The sequence below is a fragment of the Oryzias latipes genome, chromosome 11 (genome assembly GCF_002234675.1).
Source record: "Oryzias latipes chromosome 11, ASM223467v1".
Classification (NCBI taxonomy): domain Eukaryota; kingdom Metazoa; phylum Chordata; class Actinopteri; order Beloniformes; family Adrianichthyidae; genus Oryzias; species Oryzias latipes.
Window position 1 is genome coordinate 23,970,172 of NC_019869.2, and position 26,470 is coordinate 23,996,641.

Sequence of the window (26,470 nt, forward strand, 5' to 3'; positions counted from 1 at the left end):
TATTTGCCAAATGCTAACCCGTCTTTCGGGTCCTTGCAGCAAAGAAAAAAGCGTGTTGGCCCAACCAGCAAACGTTTAGCATGGCGAAATCTGCTATAGCTGTTGATGGGGCTCCAGCTGTCATCGAACAGCAAAATCAGGGCGAAGGTGCAGGAGACTATCTTCTAAATGTGCTTTTATTACTTTTATGATTATGATTAAGGGCCTGCTCGCTCATACTTTTTAAAATCCGTGCGGTCAGTGCTTTTTTCTTCGCTGCAAGGAACTTTTTGAAAATGAAATGTCAAATACCGTTTTCTTTATCATTTATTAAGTGACAGAATAAGCAGTGTTCATTTTGAAAATGAAAAAGCATTTCTTTAATTGACTTTTATTTTTTAATTATGCTACAGAATTGCTTCCATTAGCAACCACCAAAAACTAAAGCTAACACTATTTTTTTTCCATAAAAATAAACATTTTTTTGTAGCTAAATTTTTTGATGTAAACAAGGAAAACTGAAAAAGAGAAACTGTTCTGCATGCATATAATGTTTATCGTTGATGTGATAGATTTACAAAACTGCTGTTTTTATGTAATTGTTCTACTTCTAGTCGTCAACCTGAACCTCTCAAAGATCCATTTGGATCAGTTTCCCACTGAGATGAAAGCACAGGGAGTCACAACTCTAGATGTGTTCGAAAAAATGTTTTTGCTGATACATCGCGACAGGTCATTTGGCAATACTTGTATTGTTTCACAATGCTGTCAGGATATTTGAATTATTTATTGACCGACCAGTCCAGGGTATCCCTTGCCTACGCCCAAGTGGCCGGGATAGGCTCCGGCAACCCCGTGACCCCGAAAGGGAATAAACGGTTAAGAAGATGAATGAATGAATTATTTATTTTTATAGGAAAGAGCCGCATGTGGCCCCGGAGCCACCGGTTGCCGATCCCTGTTCTAGTTGTACAGTTTCTCTTGCACAAACAGAGAAATTAATGCTTTACATTAATAGAAAACTATTTAAAAGGGAGTCTCCTGATTGCTGTGCATTTCTTCTGACCGTACATACAATTGTACTTTGATAAAACAGGAAAAATACAATCACTTTAAAGCTTTTAGTTGAAAACTATGATTGAATCTTTTATTGCAACTTTTTAGAAAAATATTTTTGTGGTGCAACAATTATATAAAAAACAGTCGTGCAAGATCCTGGAGGGACAGATTTATGAAACATTTTCATGATTCACAGTTGTTTGAATGAGCTGTGACCTGTTTGTAATTAATGGCACTTACATCATTTATTCCCTGTGGTTCACATAGAGCTCATCTGTGGAGTCAGCCGCACCAGAGAACACATTTGTAATTGATCCAGAACCCTTAGGGTGCATTCACAGCTGCAGGTTCGATCTGCTCCAGGGTTCATTTGGTAGTCAATCCAGTGCACCCATGGATAACATCGCTTTTGCTGATGCCCTTTTATTGCTGCTGCTGTCTCATAAAGATGTTGGACTTGGTTAGATTTATGCTTAAATCCAGAATCACACCATAACAAGCCATTACAGCAGAAAAGCCCAGCAGTTTATTAATAACAGTCACCATCATTCCCGATGTCTGGCTTCCAGATATTGTTGAGATGTTTTGGAGTCGGGGCGCCAGATGCAAAAGACAAAAATGCATTTCAGCAAGTCTTGGTGGTTTTGTTAAATCGAGGTGGCTTTTACTGTAGACGATCTCTCAAGCCTTCCCACCCTCCACAGCAACCACAGCATTCTTTTGAAATGTGGATTTATTCTCTCTGGAACCCACCCTTTTCACTTTAGCATTTCCTTCTGTGTTTTCTCTCGTTGTTTTTCATTTTATTGAAGAACCATAAATAACACAACTTGAGAAAGCTTGTCCCCCTGTTTGTCCCAACAAGCTGCTTCAAATGAACAGCTGCCTCAAGCCTTGCTGCTGAAGTAGGACCATCCGAACTGTTTGGACTCATAAGCACTGTTGTCTTGATGAAGTCATTTATATTGTCATATATCTATTTTTTGTTGGCTTTTATTTGGCTACATATCACAAACCTTTACTTTTTATTTATTCATTTATTTATTTATTTCCCCTCCACAGTTAACTATTATTAGTAATATGAGTGTGTATTTATATGTGTACGTATAAAACATTGTCATTTCTTTTGTTTTGACTGATTTCTATTGTAGGAAATCCCTTAGGGGGGCTGATGCCATGGGAGGGTGGGGGAGGTTTTTTTGGATCGTTTAAGTTATGTCTTGAACTATCATTTGAAATGGTTCAATAAAAAGTTGTTCACAAAAAAACAAAAACTGCAAGGCTGACTGAACATTTAGCATTCAACACAAGCCGATTCTCACAAGATCTTGTTGTTTTGGCGCGGTGTAGAGCTGCTCAAAGAGGCTCAGTGTGCGGTGCTCCCAACTAGCAGTCGGGGGTTTAAGTGGAAAACAAGAGTCAGACGCTGAAGGACGCTCATAAATAATTAAATAAATATCATCTTGGCGGCATTTGAAATCGATGCCCACTGCAAACGTTCATGGCGGTGAACATTGTGTCAGTTGTCTTTCATTCAAGGCAGAGTGGAGTCAGTTGTGAAGGGATTGTCTGGAAACTCTACTACCCCTCGCATCTGGTAAAGGGGCTACAGCTATGTGGCGATTGCTAAATCAAAGGTTCTGGGTACTGGTAATGGTTGTGGCTCCACTCCTGGTCTGTCACAAACTCTGCCAGTAGTTCTGTGTCTTGATGCAAGTCTGCCGATGACACTTTCAGAAAGGGCTGCACAATATGAGGAAAACTCGCGATTTGTGATATTAGTGATCAATATTGCGATGACGATATAACTTGCGATACATGAACAAACAACAAAACAACCAAAAACATTTCCATTTCACTGCAACAGTTTAATTTAAATAAGAGTCAACACAACTTAAATTTGACTCTAAACAACCCTAGTCCAGTGTTTTTCCCGCGGCACACGAATTGCCCTCATTAACTCATCTAAAACATTTACCATCTCCAGGATATCAGCTCTTTGTTCATCCAAACAGGCCCTAATAAAACACTGAGTAGTTAGGAATATAAAAGATCATAAAATACTTATTTCTTTGTGTCGAGTTGATTCTATTAAAGACATTTTGATAAGAATGACGGTACAGCGATTTAGCCGTAGCTTCAGCTGTTTTCGGAAAAGTCCCGCCCCTTTAACTGTCTCCACCAATCATTCTTGGAGGCTGAATCACACGTCATCAGTCTGACCAATCAGAAGTGGTTCAAGTCTTCACTTCCTTGTTCTTAATTCTGCTGATAAAGTCGCTCAGTTCCAACAAAAATACCAGCTAAAGCTCGTCTTTAGCGGTGTAGCTTTCCACAGAATCCGGTATCAGACCGTGGAACAAGTGAACAAAACAATGAAACTCAGAGACGCTAGTCTGTCTGTGTTTGGCGGTTGTTTGCACTACGTCTCCCATGATGCATTGGGTTAAAGTGACAGCGTCTCAGCACACAATGAGTCTTCCTTGTTAAACATCTTGAAACTACAACGAACACACAAACAGTTTTTAAATCTTCTAACTTAACTTTTATTACATCTTTTAGAAAAAACAGCTGCAGCTTCCAGCTTTTTCTACCACAATTATCACAAAAATGCATGTGAGATTGCAGAGGGACTGTAGATCAATACAGACTGAGTTTCTCCTTTTTTTTTTCTTTTTTTTTTTACAATTTTGGATGCTGGTGTGCCGCAGGATTTTTGTCAAGGTTAAAGTGTGCCGTGGCTCAAAAAAGGTTGAAAAACACTGCCCTAGTCTACAAAGGAGGCGAGCATCGAACATACAAGGGCTCCATCCGATTGGTCAACAACATGAAGGGCTCCATCGGATTGGTCAAATTTGATTTGTTAAATACTTCAAACTGCCATAAGATTGTTTTAGTGCATTTAAGATAACAATTTTCATCGTCTTTTGCAATATTATGCGTATTCCACAGCTTGATATCGCGATAACGATAAATTCGCGATTTATTGTGGAGGTCTAGTTTCAGACAAATATGCCAAATATGACTGCCTACTACCAACCCAAAGGTAAGCTATGGTCAAGGTGGTGCTGATCATCTTAAGCGACGTTGTGTGTTCATGGCTGTTTGACTGATGAACTTCTAATGACTTACTAGCAAAATCAGCTTTTTATACCCGCAGAATGTTGAAATTGATGCTGCATTGAAAAGAGTTTTCCTTTAGAATTGTTTGCCTCTCGCTAAGAAATCAATTAAGTCACAATGGAAAACACAAAAGGATTCTATCATCCCAGTACAATTGACTCCTATCCCGAAAATCTGTGTGTACAACATCCACTGAGTTTTACACTAAGTCCCTGACTTGTGAGTAGTGTATATGTATTTCTAATGAACGAAAGCCAAAGTAAACACGGTTGGAGTACCTGTAGGTCATATGGTGCAGGAGATCGGGGTGAAGCTTAAATTAGCAGGATTTGTTTGAAGGCCAGGAATCCTGCAGAGAGGCCATTGCTTTAAGAGCAGAGAAAGGTGGAAGTAGGAAAGTTTTTGAAACCCCAGGAGCACTTTATGAGCAGGAACACTTAATGGGGTGTATTTCGTTCCCTGCCGAAGGAATTCTCAAGCGCTGCCTGCTCCATCGCTCTCCTTTCCCTCTCCCTTTGATCTTCCACCTTCTCTCTGCAGCAGGTCTGCCCTCCACCCTCTCCATGTTTTCCAACAGATTGATTTCCTTATGCCCCCCCTCAACCTTTACCTCATTTTTGATCTTGAACAGAATCTACACATTGGGGGCTTGCGGGGTTGTGATGCTTGTAATAGGGAAGAGGGTTTGATACCTGCAGTAAAGCTTGAACTGCACCCCAACATGCAGACCAGTGGTGCAGAGACGGCAGCTCTGTTGAACGTATCCCAGATGTGCAGCAGCAACTGCTGGTTTAATGAGAGAACAGAGAGAAGTGCATGTACAATGCTGCCCCGTTTATGCTGAAACTGCAGGAGAGGACGTCTGACTCTGGTCTGGTTTCATCACAAGATCAATTTGCTGTTTTTGCCAGACTTATCTAGCCCATGTAATCCTAGGATTTCTTTTTTTTTAACTTAGTTTTCAGCCAATTCAAATTTGTGATGGTTAAGATTTTAAGCTCTTTTCCTTTCTTGTGGAATGAGTAGATTAATGCGGTTCCAGTTTCAAGTGAAAGCTGTATTGAAGCTTTAAAGTCCCCCTCCAATCATCTTTTGATCTATTTTTAAAGCGTTCCCAGTGGTCTTTTATTCAGGGTTATGCTGTTTTTAGCCAAAAATAAAAAAACTTTTGTCGTTTTCTAGGACGTAGTGTCTGCAGAACAGCAAGAGCTCTTTAAAAACTCACCTCAGTTATGGGTGGGGCAGCCAAAATGACAAGCAATATCAAGCTGTACATTTTGGAGCTAGATGTTAGCTCAGACGGGGAAAAAACAAAGACGTACATGGATCTATTTGACTGCGAGTGGATGCATCAGAATGAAGCAGAGCAGGGAGCGTGTGGCCCGCCGTAGTAGCTTCTACCTTACACCTACAAGCTTTTTCCAAGAGCATTTTGTCTGCTCCTGATTCACAACAACTGAATAAAAAAATGCAATTTTGAGCTTAATCTTTTATGTATGTCCTTCATAATAAGAAAAATGCACATGCACAAAAAATGCCTCGAAGGACATTTTAAAAACACCAAAAACACAATTTTCATCAGTTTGTCTTTAACCCTTTGATGCTTTTTGATACAAATGTGCATCAAACCACAGTAGCTCCAAAATTACCTTATTTAGCATCTACTTGAAAGTATAAACATCAATTATTTGTATTTATTGTTTAATTTTTTTTGTAGCTGGAAAAAAATTCAGACATCAAGGGGTTAATACTTTGGTATCACCTGAATGTGTTTTAGTAAAAGGAATTCGCCCAAACAGGAAATTTTGGAATTTTTTTCCCCTAAAATTTGAATGTATGAATGCACAAACATAGCCCTTCTATGCAGCATGTTTGACCTGGTCATAGACGTGGAGAATACACGGTAAACGCAGATTCCTGCAACCATGCAGTAACATTCATAGGGAGAAGCAGTGTGATGCTGTGGGGCGGTATCTGCCTCATTTGAATACCAAAGCTGGTCATCTTAGAAGGCAACCACATGTCAAATGGATCAACAAAATGACTGGTGGTTCACAGTTTGAACCTGAATCATGGTTTGCTCCATTAGAACATCAAAAAAATCCAATGTTGTGACCTCTACGCCACCGATCAGCTGATGTTTAGACCAGAGTGACCAGCAAAATCCTATTGATTGACTTGACTTTCCAATAAATACATTTGTAAAGGTAGTTTTTTATCATTAATCAATGTCCTAAAATTTGAAATGGATTCCCAAGTAGAATTTTCACAACAAAAAAAATATGAATTTGAGTTTATTTCACATCATTTCAAATCATTTATCAGTTTTTTATGTTTAAAGGCCCGTTCACACCGGGACGAATATTCGCCAGGCGTTATTCGCCAGCGTTTTTCGCCACGTTTTTTGTGTTCACACCCAGGCGATTTTCGCTGACGATGAGCCGAGCGAACATGCAATTTCATTCCCTGACATTAGATGGCGCTTAATGTAAACAGAAATACTCCTGTACACAAGGTGGCGCTGCGCAACTTTACGCTTCTTAAAGTCGCTTTTCACTCAGAAGAAGAGAGCAAGTATTTACATGCTTGTCAGAATCAAACAAAGAAAACATGAATATTTCAAGCACCAGTAGCTCCAACTGGTGCTTGGTTCGGGGATGTTTTAGAATGTCCGTCATTATTTCTTCGCGGCAGTGTAGACGCTACTTGGCGTCTATCTTCTTCGCTGGTATGTGTGCTCAGCAAGGCAGTTTTGTGTTTGAGCGCCCCCAAGTTGTGTTTTACTGTAACTTCAGAAGCTCCAGACACGTGAGCAAAAGCGCCGTTCTCATTGGTCGAGTAGATTTCGACGCGACGCGTCGAAAAAAAAAAAACGAACCCGAGGCGTTTTTTTTTTTGACGCTTTAACGCGTGGCGTTTTTTCGCGTCGGTGTGCACACTCTCGTTGGTGCCCTTTGTTTAGTCACGAGGCGTTAAACGTCGGCGAAAATCGCCGGCGAAATTCGTCCCGGTGTGAACAGGCCTTTAGGCTGTATGGTGGCGCAGTGGTTAGCGCTCTTGCCTCACAGCCCCCGGTTCAAGTCCCGCCTGGGGGACCTAAAACAGAACAACAATGGGGGACTTTTCTGTGTGGACTTTACATGTTCTCCCTGTGCATGCGTGGGTTCTCTCCAGCTTCCTCCCAATGTCCAAAAACATACTTCATAGGTTAATTGGTTACTCTAAATTGTCCATAGGGGAGATTCACACTCACATTGTGTGATATGTGTGGCCCTGCGACAGACTGGCGACCTGTCCAGGCTGTCCCCTGGTTTCGCCCACAAGTAGCCAGGATAGGCTCCAGCAGCCCCGTGACCTTGAAAGGGATAAAACAGCAGAAGATTAATGAATTTTTATTCTTTTGAATTATATACAATTCTTTCAGTTCTCTCCTTTTATTCGTGTTCTTTTCTGTGCAAAATGCAGCACAGAAAGTATTTCAACCTTCAACTCTTCTGTCTGTTTCTTTTTTGTTGTGCGTTTGTTTGAGTCTTCCAAATTTCCACTCGGGCTCTGCCTCCACCTCCCCTACAGGAATGTGAAGTATGCTTGGATGTCTGAAAAAAAAAAAAAGTTTTTTTATTTTGTCTGGATTCTTTCTCTGTGTTCACTGAAAATATTGGCAACCTCCGAACACCGAGACTGTAGTTTTTTGGTTTAAGACACTTCCTGCTCGGTTTATTCTAAAGTAGGCCGATTGAGATTCTGGGGAAAGCAGGGCCACATGGATTGTGACCCACTGTGGGGTATTTTCTAACATAAAAAAAGGATAAAGTCCAAATGTCAGAAAAAAGCAGATGTGTGTGAGTTTTTAGCTGCTGCATTGCCCAGGACTTCCTTGACTTGTTTGGTCTGCCGTGCGAGGGTTTCATGCCACGTTATGGCGAGTGTGGAGCTTCCAGCTCTGTGTGCATGTCTCTGTGATGAGGCCTGCTGCCACAGCATCCAGTGACCTAATGCTAAAGGCAGCAGACTCCACTACTATTCACTGTTCTCTCCCCTCTCGTGATTGTGGTCCGTCCTGTCACTAAGCACTTTGTCATGCTTAGACGAAGACAATTATTGGGGGGGGGGGCTCGGGGGTTGTCGAGGAGCAGGAATGTCACATGCATTGATGGGCTGTAGCTGCATACGCTTTTGGCCAAGTTGCAGGACAGAGGTTACAGAGCCTTTCTTCATACCAGAGTGCTCTAACGGTCTGTGTTCTTACTGTTGTGACGACCTTCTGATATATTAGAAACAGTCCAATGACTGTTGAACAGACGCATCATCCACTAGTTAGTTTTTTACTTATTTTAAGGGTTGGAATTGTTGCCATGTTTACCGGTTATGATGTAACCAAACCCAATCTTCCTTTAACAAAACATAAACAAATAAAGAAATATAGGGTAAAATGGCGACCAAAACAAGCTTGATATTTGTTGGAGTGCTTTAATTTAGCTGTAGAGCTGCTGGTATGATGGTCACCTGTCAATCAAAACGATTGACAGAATGAAGTAAAGACCTCGTATTTGTCCATAATTCTGGTCATGGCTTTATTTTTTTCTTCTTCTGGCGGGTGTTTATATGTCGGTGGTACTAGCTAGTTTTGTAATGTTGGAATCTCCATGCTGCACAATATCGCACATCCACACCATCACAGAGTTCCAGTCCAAGGTCGCAGCAGACGTCACTATCAACACAAGATTGTATTCAAGTCTGTTTTAAACTGTGTGTCTCACAACATGAAAAATGTTATTAATAACTTATAGAAATCTTTAAGATCAGTGACGCGGGCACGTCTCAGAGGAAATCCACCAATCAACATAACACGGATAGATGCATGATCTAATCAATGCAGTGTCAGTTTTCAGCAAATACATGAACCGTTGACTGTAAATGAGAACTGGACTGAGCGACTCTTCCCTCCTCATGTTCTAAAAAGGAAGTACAAGAAGCCAAAATCCCATAGACTTCTATTGAGAAATAAACTATTGTTACTCAGTCATCATATTTGATAGAAAAACCAATCTTGCTCTGCCATCTTTTTTTTCTTACTTATCCTAATTTTTTTTGTAGCGAGCGTTATTTAAGTGGCCAATCAGATGCCTTAATAAAAGTAGGTGGTGCCTGATGGCCCAAAGTTGAACGTTCATCCCACTTTTAAGTGGTAGAGGTGTAGACGTCCAATAGTTTTACTTGCAACAAGCTTGATTGGTGTGAGTGGTTGCCGTAGGAACGTTGACTCTGACTGACACGGACCAATCACTGCTTATTGACAGCGTCTGGCTCCAACATGTCGGTTTCCGTATTTAATATATATATACTTCTGGAGGGTCCACTTCTCATATACAGTCAATTTTACAGTCAGTCTGTTTTAAGCTTTAATGCACTATACCTTAATCTTCCACTTTTCTTTTGTAATATAAATACACAACACCCAGTCGTTTAAAAAAAAACAACTATTGCAACATGTAAACTTTTATTTCTCTGGTCGTCCTTCCCTCTGTTTTTTCAAAGAACTGGACTATTAAACAATTTTTTGACTTCAGGCTGGAAGTTTCAAGGTAAAGGATTGTTTACTAATAAAACCCTAAAACAAATGAAACCCCCCCAGTAACAGACCACCTAGTGGTTACTTTTATTTTCAAACCAGCCTCAAAACTGAAAAATGGTGTTAAAAATATTCCATCTGTGTCCTTAAAGAATTGAATGATTAAGTTGCTGTCTGGCATTTAATAAGCTTTAATAAAAACATAAAAAATGAATGCTACACCCTGCAACGGGCATGGTGAGTATGTCTATTGTAAAAATTGCATTTTTTTTCAATGAATATTTGAATTTAAACTGTGCTGTTACCTGATAGCAAGATTATCAGCTAAGGATTTCTGTGTGGACTTTGGGTTCTCTCCCTCCGCTAAAGTCTTAAGACTATTTTTGTTATGGCCTGAGCCCCAGTAAGCAGGGAAAGGACAATGTTGTAACTGTAGGGCTTTATTTTTGAGATTAACATTTTTTTTTGGGGTTTGTTTCATAAAAATCTAAGGAAAGTTTCTGCCTTGGACCAACACGTTTTCCCCAAATTGTGTTCCAAGTTTAGGCTTTATGAAGCATTTCACATAAATAGGTGGATGTCTTAGTGAGTCATAATGCCGCCATGGTCAAGTTCATCTTACTTATACATATCTTGTTCATACACAAGCCCATTTAGGAAATTAGGAACGTCTTCAGTAAACAAATTCTACTTTTAATTAAAGAGCATTTAAACTGTTAGTATTTTACTGGCTAAAAATAGCAAAACTTTGGTGGGATTTGGTATTTAGTGACAAAAACTCAAAGTTGGTTTAAAAAAAAGACCCCGTTTAAAGGCAGCAATATTCATAAGTACTAAAATAATCTTTTTAAAAAGTCAAATGTTTGTGCTGTTAAATCCCTGTTTTTCACATTTAAAAGATGAAAATGGTTCCATTGGAACAAAAAGTCCTTCTGGCTTTGACAATTCACCACAAGTGTCATTTCAACAAAAACTGATTCTTTAGAAGGTAAAAGACCCATGTTTCAAGAAAAATGGTCTTATCAAGAAAGTGTTTCAATAGCAAAAAATCTCTAGGCCTAGTGGCAGATTTTTTTTGCCTATTTAAAAAAACGTTTTTTTCATTTTGAGAATATTTGAATCATTACTATGGAGCCTGTTTTAGCAGTGAGCATTATAATCATCCTTTGCTTTGGTGACAGTGACTATAGGCCGTTCATGGTACCAATGAAAGTAGCAAAAGGGCTGCCCACGAACGCCTCGTTTTATAGACATCTATTTGACATAAAGTCGAGTAAGTTCACGACTTCTTGAAGAGATTGGAGTTTGAGAGCTTGGTCAAGATTTTTGCTGGTAAACTGTTCCATGGACAAAAGTGACCCGCTTTACTTTAGCCAAACCTGTAAATTCACTCCAGGTCCCAGATTCAAATTGAACTCTTGCATAGAAAAAAATCCCTCATTTTATTAACATGCTTCTTCAAAAGTGCAATGTTTTAAAGAGAAATACAATGAAAGGGAATCATTTTGGCATCTGTTGCCATTACAAGTAATTTAGCAAAACTGGGAATACCAAAAATAGAAGTTGTGTTACTGAAAAGGGCCTGTTTTATGTTTGCTATTAAGTAATCATATTTGTCAATAAATGTGTCACAATGCTCTTATTTTCAGTTATCTAAGAGATAAGGCGAATCATTTATGAATGAGCTACTCTGAAAGGCCAAGGTCAAGATAAGACTTTCAAAGTGTAAACATTGTTTCTGAAAATTAGATTTGGTCAGTCTTTTTCGGGAAGAGGCTCTCTTTTCAATATTTGTTTTATTTTTCTAAAGAAATAACGGATAAATTACACTTTTATTTGCCAACAGGGCATGAATGTCATTCGAAAATGTGACCAAAGTGCTCCAGTTTCTCCCAAAAGTAGTCTGAAGTTCAGTTCATGTTATTTTTTTTCTGTTCAGCAACAGCAGGAGGATGTGATTTGACAGAGTACTTTATTTTGAAAGGAGCTAGTATGTGCTGCTGTCAAAAGTAAAATAATGTAAACCTTTATATTTAGAAAAATATGTTCACTTTAGTAATGGAAGGAATTTTAAATATCAAAAACCTAGAATTGCTTAACGGTCAGTAAAGTATGTATCCGGGTCTTTCGTTTTCTAGATGGTGAAGTGGAGTTTTGCGGCTCTCTCTGGGTTTGGTCAAAATGGCTCTTTTAGTGTCTCAGCTGCTGATCTGCTGTCAGGTCTTCTCTTCTTTTGTATTGTTGCCTCTTTCCTGTTTTTGGCTATAGTGTGAAATGCTTTTAGATTTTTTTTTTTAACCTTTTTTTAAACCATATTTTGCTGCCACAGAATCCTCCATTTGTATTTGCATTTAATTCAAATGATTTTCTGAAATTCCAGACTAATCCTTTCTCTTAGTTCTACATAACTTTCCACGAGCCCTGCCATTTTTTTCATTTAACTTGTTTGATTTTTTTTTACTGTTTGTGTATCCCAACATTTCTTTAGTGTCTGTGCTCTCAACCAGTTTGCCAGTTTTCACAAAGCCCCGTGTGAAATATCACACGATTCTCTGGGCCCCAAACACGTCATTAACCTGGACTCCTGCTTGTGGCGCCGCTGCAGGACGTAGCTGCTGTATTACAAACTCACTCCAGTAAATCAACAAACTTGAATGTCTATAAAGGTCTATCAAAAAACGTGTGTTCACAAAAAAAAAAACCCTCTCGATGCACGCATTTCCCATAAACGACTGATCTGCACTGCTGCCTTTTTTGGGCGTAAATCAAACAAAACATCATAAAACTTTATTTCTAAAGCATTTGAAACAGCTGTTGTTTGATCTGTCATTCTGTTTTTAGTTGTGGTGAATTTCAAAAAAGATCTCGTGTCCCCAAACGGCCCACCAGCTGATCCTGTAACTCCTAGACGCTTCGTTTTTATGAGGGACTGAGAAAGCTTCTGGAGCGCCTTGTTGTCACAGCTTTGCTTCACTAGAGATGGGCTGCAGACTGAACATTTGAAGCTGTAAAAGCTATGAGCAGCATGGGGCGTTCGGCAGTGAAGACGCTCGTAAGGATGGGTGTTTGCAGCAAATTAGTTTACCTGATGACTAAAGAAAACGGATGTTTCAACTAAAATCGATAGAAAAACAGTTTTTCTTGCCGTTTTGCTGCAGGTGTGAGGCTGCTTTGGGGGGGGGGGGGTACAGCAGCAGCAGCAGCTCCCACTTGTCTGGAGAAGCTGTGCAGATCCTCGGCCTGCCCGGAGATATCTCCAGCTCTTTTTAGCAGCACATTCCTGCAGTGTGAGTCTGCACAGCCAACGAAGACGTCCAGAAATCGCCTTTTCACCTTTGACCCCTCATCACCTGACCCTGAGCTAAAGTGGTGTCCTTCTCATCTGTGGGGCTGATTTTAGCTTTGATGTTTATGACAAAAATGGATTAAATGAGGATTTTTATGGCTGAGTTTGGTTCTCCGTCCATCCATCCGTTTTTTTTATCAGGAGCGGCCTAATCCCTTTCAGGGTCACGGGGTTGCCGCAGCCTAACTTACCATCGGACGAAGGCGGGGTTACAGGTCGCCTGTCTGTTGCAGGGCAGTTTGGATTTCAGTGCTGCTCTCTGATCGAAGCTCCAACCGTTAACCCCTCAGTCACCTGTACCTGTGCTTAAGGTTTTTGGGTCGTCTGGCCCCCTTGAGAGTCATGTAGACAGGACGGGCCGCATCTTAAGGGGGAGGGCAGGTTCACATGCCGCCACCTCAAGAGAAGTCATGAAAATGGAACGTACCATTGTTGAAGGAAGGATAATGCACGTTGCTCGCTGGGGAGATGCCGTCGTACGGTGTTGTACCCTCATGCCACACTGTGGTTGTTAGTAAGTTGTGTGTGCTGGCTTCCTACAGACGGCTTGCAAATGCTGCACGCCGGGTGTCCACGTGATACGCAAGAGCCTGTGGGATCGCAAACTACACTACACTGTTTAATTACCTCATTTCTAACAGACGAGCTGCACGCACGGAGCCACACTTATCACTGGAACAGCCCTAACCGGCTGCTTGCACCGTGCAAAGGGTTGAAAAAATGCCTACGTTATGCCTGCATCTCACCAACTTTACCCCTCACCTAACGCGTTGTTTAAGTGTTTGCTACGTCCTGTCGCCCGCTGCACGCCTGTAGAAAACCTGCATGAACTTTATTCTCACGACGGGATCACCGAGTCGTCTACGGTCTCGATACAGGTTTGGGCAGTTTTGACGAAAGCTGAACCTTTAGGGTGAGTTCAGTTTTTGTTGCTTTCAGTAAATTTGCTGCTAAAGAGTTGGAAAACAAAGTAATTTTTCGGATGAATAGAGCACAGTTTCATTTGTTGTCAAAGCAGAACTTTTCTGTTTAGTTTGTGCACTCGACCTGTGCCTCCAACAGGTCACTGCTGTGTTCAGCATCTCAAATGAAAGACCCATTTTGATGAAAACTGTGGGTTTTTTGGTGTGTTTTTGACATGTTTAGTGGTATTTATAAAGGAATGTATAAAGAAAATAAAGCATGACCGTATTTCTTTATTCAAATTGTTGTGACTCAGGAGCAGATAAAGACACTGTGTCCTATAAAAAGACAGGTTTTTGGCTTATAAAACAGCATCATGAGAATTAAAAGACCACTGGAAACACTTTGAAAATAGATCAACAGATGAATGGAGGGGGACTTTAAAAAATCTGGATGAATAATCCAACATTGCATCTGCATAACGGCCAACAGCAGGGCTGGAGAAGCTGCCAATCAAGAGTGAAGCATGTCATTGTGTCTGAACGGGACGGAGGAGCGCTCTGCACTTCCTCCTCTCTTTCACCGTGAAACTGTTGAGTAGATCAGATGTTCCTGCTGCTGTTTCCAGTGTCGTGTGAGTCTGTTCTAGTACAGGCAAACTATGTGGCAGGGCTCCTTGTCTAGAAAGACATGCAGGGTAATGCATAGTACTTTCACACAATCCTCATCCACAACACTTCTTAAAAAAAATGTATTTTTTGTCATGAAAATGTCAAAACTGCCTTCTAGTGAGTTGTGAAGAACAGCTGTGAGACATTTGGGCCCATTAAAGCCCAATTCTGACTGGATTTCTGACCAAAACATCCTCCGTCCCGTTGGAACCCCTGCCGATGGGGTGGTGCGGTCTCGGAACCAGACCAGAGGGAGGGTGTGGACACAGGGTGTTGCACCGAAGAACCCTGTAATGAAGGCGCGCTGCCATCATGCCGGGGAATGGTTCCCATCAGAGAAAAGGAGAGTTGCACTTGTAGCAGAAATTCCAGCCGTGGAGCAGATGCCGGTCTGGATTTAATCAAGTGAACTTTTGCCACAGCGTGCATGGAAAACTGGAAAACTGGAAAACTTCACGCTCGCTGGCGTTCAGGGGAGTGAAAGGGAGCATTTATTTAGACACCGGAGAAAGTGTTGGTCTTTTAAAACCCAGTTTATCCCTCTTGTTTTTTTTTTTCTTCTTCTTCTTTCTCTAATTAGTTATTTTAAATTTGCTGGATTAGGAAATTATTGCTGAGTCGACACTCGGCTTTCAGAAGGAGTTCAGTGTATTCACGGTGTGAGGACAAACCGGAGGGAGTCTCCGTTCACGACGGTGAAATCCAGCCTTGGAACCTAAAAAACAGAAGAGAAAACCTGAATGTGCAGCAGCTGATGGTCCCGCTGTGGAACTTCACTTCCTGTCCGATCAGGCGTCGCTGTGTGCAGATTTCCTGTCCGCCTGAGGAGAGGAAGATGCCTCAGATTCAAGTTTCTTCTGCCACTGAGGGCTTTTTTTATTTAAACTCACACGTGTAAAGCCAATGATTAATTCTGCATTTTTTAAAGCTCCACTGCAATGAAAATGTTTTCATAGATAAAGAAAATGTAGCTAAAAATGGAATATTTCTAGATATAAATCATTGTAAAACAGGAAAAAATACAGTTTGAAAAAGAGTTTGTGTGACGTAAAAAAAAACACTGAAGGGGCCACAAGCCCCCAGCGACAGGGGAAGGGAATAGGGGGCGGAGTTGCCCCACACTAACAGTCACAGTCGGAGGTGACGTTCTGCTGCTCTGCAGGAACTATGTCCTAGAATACAACACAAGTATAATTCTTAAAAAAGACGACATTTACAATAGATCAAAAATGATGGGACTTTTTTTTTAACCCAGCATCAGTCTGGATGGGTTTGTGATGTTCTTCAGAACACGTCAGAATGTTTTAACCATTGGTGATCTTCATCACGATGGATTCCCTTCAGGAAGACGCGTGCGGGACGCCACAGGTGTGTGTTTGGACGTGCCGCAGCGCTGAGTGAGCAGAGGAATGCTCTGCTCAGGTTAACGGACATCTCCTTCTGTGATTCTCCGTTTGTTGTCCACTTTCAAAATGTTTTTTATTGCTCACATCTGGAATGGAAAGGGATGAAATGAAGAGCGCGCTTTTCATGTGGAAGTCATTTTCGGCCACATCTGGGTGAGGTTTGGACCAAAGGTTTCTGGCGGTACGGCAGATGGTTTGGTTTATGAAGGAATCATGCACGGACTGTTGTTTGACCTTTTTGGTGGAAACGTTTCAAACGCCATTGTTGTTTTTCTCGTTTCTGTTGCAGAAGAGGTGGACTACAGTACTTTTGGCACCAACACAATAACGCGTAAGAAGAAGGCTGTCGTGGCGCTGCGCAACAGCGACATCAGCCGCAGGCGCCCCAACATCCACATCGGCATGCCGCACGACTTCCGGCCCGTTTCCTCCATCATCGACGTGGACATCCTGCCTGAATCTCACCGCCGCGTCCGCCTGTACCGGCACGGCTCGGACAAGCCTCTGGGATTCTACATCCGGGACGGCACCAGCATGCGCGTGACGCCTCACGGCGTGGAGAAAGTGCCGGGCATCTTCATATCCCGCATGGTGCCGGGGGGTCTGGCCGAGAGCACCGGGCTGCTGGCCATCAACGACGAGGTGCTGGAGGTGAACGGCATCGAAGTGTCGGGGAAGTCGCTGGATCAGGTGACGGATATGATGATCGCCAACAGCCACAATCTGATCGTGACCGTCAAGCCGGTGAACCAGCGCAACAACGTGGTCCGCAGCAGCAGGATCTCCGGCAGCTCCGGCCAGTCGTCCGACAGCAGCGGGTCGACCGGTTACCCGAGTTTGTCGATGGCCGTAGCGCGGGAGACGCCCCCGGGAGCGCACGGTTACCACGACGACCTGGAGAGCGACGAGGAAACGGATATCGTCATCGAGAGCAGCCTAAAGCGGCCGTCTCAGCGGTCCAGCTCCTCTTTAGCGTCGAGCGCATCACGCACGCAGCAGCAGCAGCTGCCGCCGTCCCACCGCAACCCCCCCACACGGCCCTCCTCCATGGTCCTCACTGCGTCCTTCCACTCCCAGACGAGTCTGAACGGAGGGTCCCCCCACCACCACCACCACCACCACGGCAGCCTCAACCAGCAGCTCCACAAAGAGCCGAAGCACAGCCAGCAGCAGAAACCCGGTCAGCCGCAGCTCCACAGCAGCAACCCCGCCCTCCGACACAGCAACGGCAGCCTGCACAAAATCCTCAACTCCCTGAAAACGGACCCACGACACAGCTTCGCCCTCCCCAAGGGAGGGGTGGAGGAGGATGGCACCGTCATTACCCTATAATGCCCGCTAACAGACAGAAACATCAAAGCTGCTCACAGACTCAACTGGAAACGCCAGCATTTCACTTCAGACACACACTTCTGTTGATTTGTACTAGATTATAGGAAGATTCCCGCAACTACAGTGTAAATACGTGTTGTATTTTAAAAACACTCTTAGTCCAACAAGAGAAGATCCTGTATTTTCTTAAAGCTTCAGAACAAACAACTGTTTTTAGAGGATTCCACTGTAGCTTCCAGATCTGAATGTACTGACAGCTCGTCTCTGAGTGACCACTGATCAGGATCCTTTTATAATTCCTATTTCTTGGACCAACGTGGGCTTTTTTATTTTTTAAGAGTAAATGTATATTCTTATGAATGCTGTGTAGATTATGTTTTTAATGTCTGTTATGCATCGATGATTGTGATCAAATCATGTTTCTTTTTCAATAAATTATTCTATCTCTTTTATGCAAGCTTGAGGATATGATGTTTCTGGTTATAAAATGTTTGATTTTTAATATTTTCTTTGAAAAGCGCATCACTTTGAGGTATTTTTATGACAATTTAGAACATATTTGCCTTTCTATTTTCATTCATCATTAAAGATGAATGAAAAAAAAAACAGGCTTGCTTTCTATCTGAAAGACAAATGTCATAGAAAACCCAAGCAGTCTTTAAAAAAGCAACACTACTCTAGCGTCTGCATCAATTTAAATGTCCAATTTGACCTTTGGAAGTCTTTGTTTCAAATGCATTTGTCCCAGAATGCCATCAGCTCACTCGCACACAAGTTTTGTTGGGGAAGTAAGTATTTCATTTACAGCTGCTAAAATGAAATATTTAAACGATACACAATTCCCTCATCTATTATTTTTCATCGAATCCCAAAGAAAATGCAAGTAAGTCACCGATCTATGTTAAATTCTGCAAATTTATAGATGCAAAATGTGACAATTTTTGCTCCAAAGATTTGAATTTGAAAAAAAGATTTTTGAGTTTAAACTCTTAAACGTTCTAATCAACTCTTACGTTTTTAATATCTATGTGGTTTGTCAAATATTCCATGATACATATATTTTTTTCTCTCAGATTTCAGAAAGTATAATTGGACGGTTTTTGGAAGGATTGCCTGTAGTTTGGGAGTTCTACTTTTCTATGATTTTGGATTGCATTTAATTTTTATTGGATTTTCTGCGTTTACTCTGAGAAAGCTCCAAAATAAAAGCACGAACAGGATGTCAATCAGTAAAAATATATATTTAAAACCAAAGCAACTATTTTTATATAACCATGACCCAAATTGACTTTTTAATTAAAAAAAACATATGGGTTAAGTGGAAAAATTGCTGAAAACAAAGAAAATACAGTTTAGCTTCAAAGCCACCCACTCCCCTAAACATTCCTTCAAGTGTGCATATGTTGAGCTGAGTGGAATTAATCCACTAAATCTTTCCAAATAAACGCTCCAAAGTACAAACTATTATTTGTGTGCTGAATGATGTGATAACAAAGCTTAAGAACTGAGTTCAAGTCTCTGTCAAAGTCTCCTGTGTTTATAAGAACTGCTGCCACCTGCTGGCACAAATTATTATAACAGACAATTGAAATCACTTGTTAATAAAAAAATAAAAAAGGTATGTCAATTGTGGTAAATGGAGAGTAATCAAAAGTAAAAATATCTCGTACATTTTAATAATCAGGGTGAAATATAAAGTAAACTCCAAGATCTATTTTTCATCTGAAATAGCACTTGAACGTTTTAGATTGAGCAAAACACTGAACAACATGGCTCATTTTACTATGATACTCTTTCTAACCAAATTATATCCGTTATTATCCACCAATGCAGATGTCACGTAAATCCATACCATAATAAAATGTATAGTTTAAAAGTCTTTTTGTGTAGATTTTGGTGTTATTTGACAAATTGCTCAATTCAGAAAACTTTTGAGGAAGAACTGCATTCAGGTTAGCCTCCGGAACAAAATGTGTGACCTAGGTTGGAGCTATCACCGTAAATAAATAAAGAAATACATTTTGTAATTGTATGGAAGCACAACTGTATCTATTTGTTTCCCCCGCATCGACGTTTTAAATCGCTTAGTTTTGCATTTTAATATTTTTGACCCTCCGAGGTTTCCGTCTCCAGCGCGCTCCACGTGACCAGTCATTTGACAGGGCAAAAACAAAGCAATAAGAAGAAAAACGCCGACATGGAGCATCAGCGGGTCGACAGGGTGGGCCTCCTGTCCCCCCTGGAGGAGTCCAGCGCGGAGATAAGCAGAGACAGCGGCGTCGTCTCCCAAAGCGCGAGCAGTTTGTCGGTTTTGAGCGACATTCTGAGCAGCGGGACCGTGTCGCAAAGCCCCAGTTTTGGAGCCCCGGCGGCAGCCGTCCCGCCGAGCTCCTCCAGCCCCAACGAGGCAGCGGCGGACGAGGCGAGCGTACGGGACGAGCCCGAGGAGGACGAAGGGGTCCTGAGACAAGCCGCGCTCGATTACTCCTCCTATATCAGAGTGACAGCTGGAGAAGAGGTTAGTTAGTGGGAGGGAGGAGAGTCGCTGCTGAAACCTTCGCTTTGTTTTCCAACCTACAAACAGGGGCGCGTCTACAGAGGCGGGGGGCAGCACTATAACCTCCCTGCCCCCCCCCCCTTGATATATTAGTAAATAAACTGTATTGTAATAAATCAGTTAAACAACAATAAATCTTTACTTTTAATAGATATTTAATGATTTTGTGCTTGTTGCCTCTATTGCATTTAACTATGACAGCCATAAAGGAAGTGACATCAGCGTCTCACTTCCACTTTTTCTAAACCATCAAAATGCATTTACAGTGAGAATGATGCTTAACCTTTATTTAAGAAATGTAATTAAAATGTGTAGCCGAATGAACAGGATCCGCAAAGATATGTTACATCACATTGACGTGTTCTCCCTACCATGACAAAGATGGATAAAATGTGGAGAGGATTTCATGTGATCCATGGACACCAGTGAAGATCACAAATCATTGAAGAAAAAAGGTTCAGAGCACTGTCTAGTGGGTCTAGATGACCCCACGGGGGTCATCTGGACCCCACAAGACAGTGGGCCGAACAAGCCGATACCGCTGGACCCCACAAGACGGGCATCGGCTTGTTCAGTGCACTGTCCTGTCACTGTCACGTTAATGTGCCTTGGTTGGGAGTGGGGGGTCATCTGGACCCCACAAGATAGCACAAGGGTTAAAAGACTTGTGTCCCTCTTAGCTCACATATAGAAAACCTGGCTAACCAGCACGCCGCCACTCATGAATGAAGCTTAAGTGAAGCGGCGTGACCCCAGACCATGCTCATTAAAAGACAAAGACTGGACTGTTTTAGGTTTTGCCCAACTAGTCGGCGTCACTTAAATGCCCAGATTGTCCGTAAAAGCGAGTGTGTTTGGGCTCAGACGTCATTGACGCAGACATGAAAAGATCCCACAACCAAACTTAAACGTACTTGATCTCGTTGAAAACATCTCTTGTAGATCTTGTGCTTGGAGAAGAGCTTGGAAGAAATGCTGACAAGAGTGGACGAGTTCGTTGGGATGCTGGATATGGTACGGCTCTTTATTTGAAGAGGCAATAAAGCTTGAACACTTTTGAATCACTTTAACCACCTTAATCGAATCATTGTGGGCGTTCACAGATCCGTAATGATACCTCCCAGATAGTGAACGAAAATCTACCTCAAATCCAACAGAAGTCTGATGAGATGAGACAAATTTACAGAAGAATCGACAAATTAGAGGTAAGTCATCAGTTCAACGTCTAGTGCCATTAAATATTCATTTGTGATTGCAGAAAACCTACCTCTAAGTGACCTCCGGTCTGGTTTTGTTGGTGGCCGGGGTTGATGACATGAAAATGGGTGATTCAGTCAAGCAGTACAGGAACATTTGATTTTTGATTTTATTGATTTATTTCAAGCATTGTAGTCAAAGCAATAAAGAATTTACACATATTTATCAAACTCATTACAGAAATGATGAAATGCATAGATTTAAAAGACAGAAAACAAAACAAAAATGTCACTTAAATCACATTTGCTTAATTAAATACAGTGATCATTAACTGAAGTATAAGTAGAGTTTGATATATTGCTTGAAAAGGAGTGGGACGAAGCAAGCTTATATAATCCCACCCCTAGTGAGTTCATTCATTTGATAGTTTTACAGAGTTTTAAATCCGGTTCTGATCAGATAGATTCTCTTGACTAACAAAATCCAGTGCCTAGAAATTATTGATGAACTTCAGAAAACATTCATTCATGATTTCAGTAAACAGTAACGATACCGATATGTAATAATAATTGATTATCATTAGAACACATGATCACATTAAACCAGTAATTATTGCTACACATGGCCAATCAAGTAAAGAAAATCAATAGCTTATTGATTGTAATTCAAACATTTCAGTAATCATGCACATAATAATAATGCACATTACAATGTAACACTCAGTGGTTGTAATTAAAAGAGCTTTGATTATTTCACCACAATCAAGTTCACACATGGATTTGGAATTATTCAAACACCTGTTGATCCTTAAATCTTCTTATCTTCATATCCTGAAATAAGAGTTTCTTTATACATTTTCTTGAATATTTGAACATTTTTTGAGCACATCACTTAAACTGTTCCAAAGTTTAGTGCCACACACCGACACACAGAAACCTTTCTTTGTGGTTCTTATCAGTTTGATCTTGAAGTTCCTACATCCCCTCAGTCTGTAGCCTCCTTCATTTTCCTAGAACTGTTTTTGGATGTTGAATGGTAACGATTTCCCACTGGCTCTGTATAAAAGTTGCGCAGTGTAAAAATCCACAAGGTCATACAGTTTTAAAAGTCTAGATTGATAAAATAGATTGTTTGTATGATCAAGATATCCGGCTTTATGAACAACTCTGTCGGCTCGTTTTTGAAGTAAAAAGAGAGGATGTAGTGAGCTCTTATAATTATTCCCCCAAATTTCTATACAGTAGGTGAAATATGGTAATATTAAAGAACAGTACAATAAATATCTATTATTTTATTCTAATTTATGTTTAGATTTATTTACGATTGAAATACTTTTTGAGACTTTAGTTTGTATGTGTCTGATGTGTGGCTTCCAACTTATACATCATATCTTGTATAGACAACACTTTTCACGTCATTGTTTTCTTACTGAAAGATAGAACTGAAGCAATCATATCATGGTGATTATAGCGTGTAAGCAAATGACAATTATGTAACCCTAACAGACATTGAGATGGAACTTTTGTTCTGAAATGTTCAGATCTACTAGGAAATATGATTAATTCACATCATTTACTTGATATTGTCTGAGTCATGAAAGGATTTGGAGGCCTTAAAAATCTAAAAAGAGTAGTGTTAAAATGCCCCCCCCTACTAAATCCTGAAACTTGACGTCTATAAATATGTAAATGTATCAAATCCATAAAAGTTTTATTCTATCAAGGGGAAAAAAAGTGTACACTTCTGCATGTAAAGACTTCACTGTTTGCCTCAATTGATTTTTAGTTCATCTTTGTGTTTTTAAGTCTTTAATTTGTTTTAATTTCACAATATTCTTTGAATTATGGAATGGCTGATTCATTTTTGCCAAAAGAAAGTGGCTGACGGATGTCCTGCTTAGAACAAAAAGAGCCCCAACCATCATCCCTCCTCCTCTGTGTTTGACACTGGGGGCGGATTGAGTTAGTTTTTTAATTCTCTCCAAATGAGAGCAAGTAGACTCCACATTGAAACCAGGAAAAAGCAGTCAAGTAGATGTACTTGTTGAATACTAAAATAAAATACTAATACTTGAATACTATACTTGAATACTTGAAAATTACTTGAATACTAAAACAAAAATAACAGAAAGTTAACAATCCAGTGTTAATACACTGGATTGTTAACTTTCTGTTGTTGTTTTTAAAGATAACATAATGCAGGAGAATAAAACATTGGCCATGGCAAACTTTCAGTGCAACACTCATTTCAAGTAGTTTGACCAAACATTCGTGGCGCCTTTTAAAAAATCAACTTTTTTAATTGGTTCATCGTTCGTTACGCCTTTTTTATTGTAGGCAACAGTTACAAATAGCAGCTTTCATCTTGAAGCAGGAACTGTATTGCAGAAGCTCTCCGTCTAAACATCATTGGGTGCTGATTCATTATTGCAATTAATTGAATTCATAAAAAAAATCAAATATTTTGAATTGATTTTGTCTTTATTTAGAAATTCAAGTATTCATTGAAGAAATCAATTTGGCTTTGAATTCATATCTAAGAGTAATTTGTTGTTGTTTTTATTTTATTTTTTTTAAAGAAAACTAATTATAATACTTTAAATCGATGTTTATCACTTTTTCCCCTCGGTTTTTTTGAGGAATTTGCCATATTTAATCAATGAAGTCTCCTCATGTATTCAATTTAAATCTCTGTCTATGTTAAAGTTGTTTTTATTGTTGTTTACATTTCGGCATATCCCTTCAGGGGTCCCACAGTGAAGCAGCTTTCAGTCTTTTGTCAGAAAGCTTTATGCTGGATATCCTTCCTGACACAAGCCTGTATTTATCCTGGCTGGGGACCGGCACAGGTGGACCCAGACTTGGGGGGGGCCCCCCTGTTGCTACATGGTTAGGCTAGGTTGCCCAAGAACCCACACTGGATGAAGCTCATCGCCACATCTGGGAATCGAACCCTTGTTTCCCACGCGCCAATCCTACACGCTGAGCCATCCAGCCTCTTAAAGTTACCAGTGATCAAAACAACATCTGTTAATTGGAGGTTGAACTTTAAATGTATGAGTTTGGTATTTCTGCAGTAGCAGCCCTATGTGATGAACATTTTTGAGAATATTGATTCTATCTTCTGTCCTCTGCCTGTGACTCCTCTGGTTCGCCTGCAGGCCTTCGTGAAGATGGTGGGAGCCAATGTCAGCGCCATGGAGGAGCAGGTGGTTCAGGCAGAGGGAGAACTGGGAACACTACCCAGTACTTTTAAGAAGATCCTCCGTTCAGTGACTTCCCCGGGCTTTTTAAACGTAGGAGCTCCTTTATGACGCTTGGAGATTTTGGACTGATATACATATATATATATGTGTCTTTTGTTGTTGTTGTTGTTGTTAAGAAATTGGCTTTGTGTTTTTTCTGCTCCCCCACAGAAACCAGCCAGTCCAAGAAGACCAGCAGCGCATCAGCATCAAGAAATCCCCAGCGTGTTCCGGACAGATGATTACTTCACATCACTGCCAGAACAAGGACACAGCTGAACTTTAAAGTAACACTTCTTGGCTCTTTTCAAAAGAGGCTTTTGGCGGGAACTGTACAGACAACTCTTACTGCCAGATCACATGGTGCGGTGGCCTCCAGGCAGCAATAGTAGCCTTTATAAAAGACTTCCCAGGATGTCAGAAATGAGAGGACGCTTCATTTTTGGGTGTCTTTTGAATTTTTTATTTTGATTTCTTTTCTGGCTGCAACAAGCACTGAACTTGTTTTAAAAGTGCCTAAGTGTGTGTGGAGGAGAAATGCTAAAAGAAGAGTCTGTAAAGATCTGTAGATGTTGCCCTTTTCCAAAATGCATACATGTGTTTAAGACCTGCACGCTTTTATGACCTAATTTCAATTTCTGATCATCTCTCAACAGAGAAAAGGTGGGTTTTGCCCGATGATGCATTCAAGTCTTCCATTTTAAAATGTTATTTCTAGCCTTATCTCAATGGTTGACGGCTGCCTCACTTATTTTGGGCTAATACTTTGATAGCACCTTTTACAAGAAAAGAAAAAAACCATGAGCACAGACACAAAGACTTTTGTTTTATTATTTCAGAGGACCTATAGTGAGATCTTTTTGCATTCTTTCACACCAAACAAAGCAGCAAAGGTACTTTAATTATTTGCCAAAAAGCTGGTACAATTTTCTCATTTCTATGTTAGTTTTGATTTACATTTTTTTAAAATGATAATAAAAATGAATTTAAGACATTTTTTGGTTTCATCTCTACTTATTACTCTGTTTTCCAACACTGTTTGAAAAAATCGTTAATTATTCGGGCAGCATGTATATTAAGATACTATTGTGAGTTTGAATATTTGTGTTTATAATGTGCCAAATTATAACTAAGTTAGGGAAAAAAATATTTTATAAAATTGCCCCTTAAAGATAAATATTTTTCACTCAATTTTGCTTGGTCCTTTTTCTTTTTTCTTTTAAATTAGGGGGGTATTCTGGTTAAAATTGATTCCATTTTTGTCTCGAATGTTCATAATTTGATTTGATAAAATGTTTATTTTTTACTTTAATTTCAAAACCAGGTTTTTTAGGAAAATACACAATATAGAAACATTGTTTATTTCTTGTTAGGATATATTTTAGGTTACTTTTTTGTAGCAATTCTAATTTTTTATCAAGTTCATGCTTTTTTTCTTGAATTTTATTTTATTCTCGAGTTAGAATTAACGAGCAAAAAGTTAGTTCCTTCTTGACCTAGCAGTTGGGTTAAAAACAGCCAAACCTATATTTTTAACTAAGTAATACATATGTGTTTTTAATTAAGTAATGATATAAAGGAAAAAAGTAGGAGTTGTCATAGTAAAATCTTGAAATCTTAGGAGGGGGGGGGGGGATATGCAGCTAATAATTGACACAATATTAAATAGGCAATACTAGGATAAAGAACAATAAAAGCTATGAACAATCCATCAGCCATCTTAATATTCTACTGCTTCTGATTGTTCCATATCACATGTGTCAAACTCAAGGCTCGGGGGCCAAATGTGGCCCGCCGTGTTAATTTATGTGCCCCGCGAGAGCATAAAGTTTTTCTTAAAATAACATTTTTCTTTAGTTGATAACATATTATTTATGTGTAGCTGCTGTTGTGATTATTCAATGTTTTCAGATCTTATGTGTGTATGCAGACAAATTGTTGTCATCAAACCATCAGTTGGATGTAAGGCTGTGTGCAGCCTTTTTTCGTAAAATGTTACACTATAATACATGTTGTTTCTAGCTTAGTTTTATGTAATTTTTCTTTGTTCACTTTGATCGTGGGTTTTAATAAGCGGACAA

At 40.2% G+C, this 26,470-nt stretch overlaps 2 protein-coding genes across 3 annotated transcripts in view; both read left to right on the forward strand.

Moving 5' to 3' along the window:
• LOC101169467 (partitioning defective 6 homolog gamma) overlaps nt 1-17,843 on the forward strand; it is a 42,960-nt gene extending 25,117 nt beyond the window's left edge. The window contains exon 3 of one of the 2 annotated variants that reach the window (XM_011481296.3): nt 16,352-17,843. In XM_011481296.3, coding sequence (XP_011479598.1) covers nt 16,352-17,391 — 1,040 coding nt within the window. In that variant the 3' untranslated portion in view covers nt 17,392-17,843. Of the gene's footprint in view, nt 1-16,348 lie in introns of both variants that reach the window. The other variant, XM_004074241.4, reaches the window with a different exon arrangement.
• A 1,724-nt stretch (nt 17,844-19,567) lies between these two features.
• LOC101169713 (biogenesis of lysosome-related organelles complex 1 subunit 4) lies at nt 19,568-25,383 on the forward strand. The gene is made up of 5 exons (XM_004074242.4): nt 19,568-19,909; nt 20,891-20,962; nt 21,052-21,153; nt 24,306-24,440; nt 24,561-25,383. Exons 1-5 carry the CDS (start codon nt 19,589-19,591, stop codon nt 24,666-24,668), a joined length of 738 nt encoding a protein of 245 aa, XP_004074290.1. The 5' UTR covers nt 19,568-19,588; the 3' UTR covers nt 24,669-25,383.
• The last annotated feature ends 1,087 nt before the right edge of the window (nt 25,384-26,470 follow it).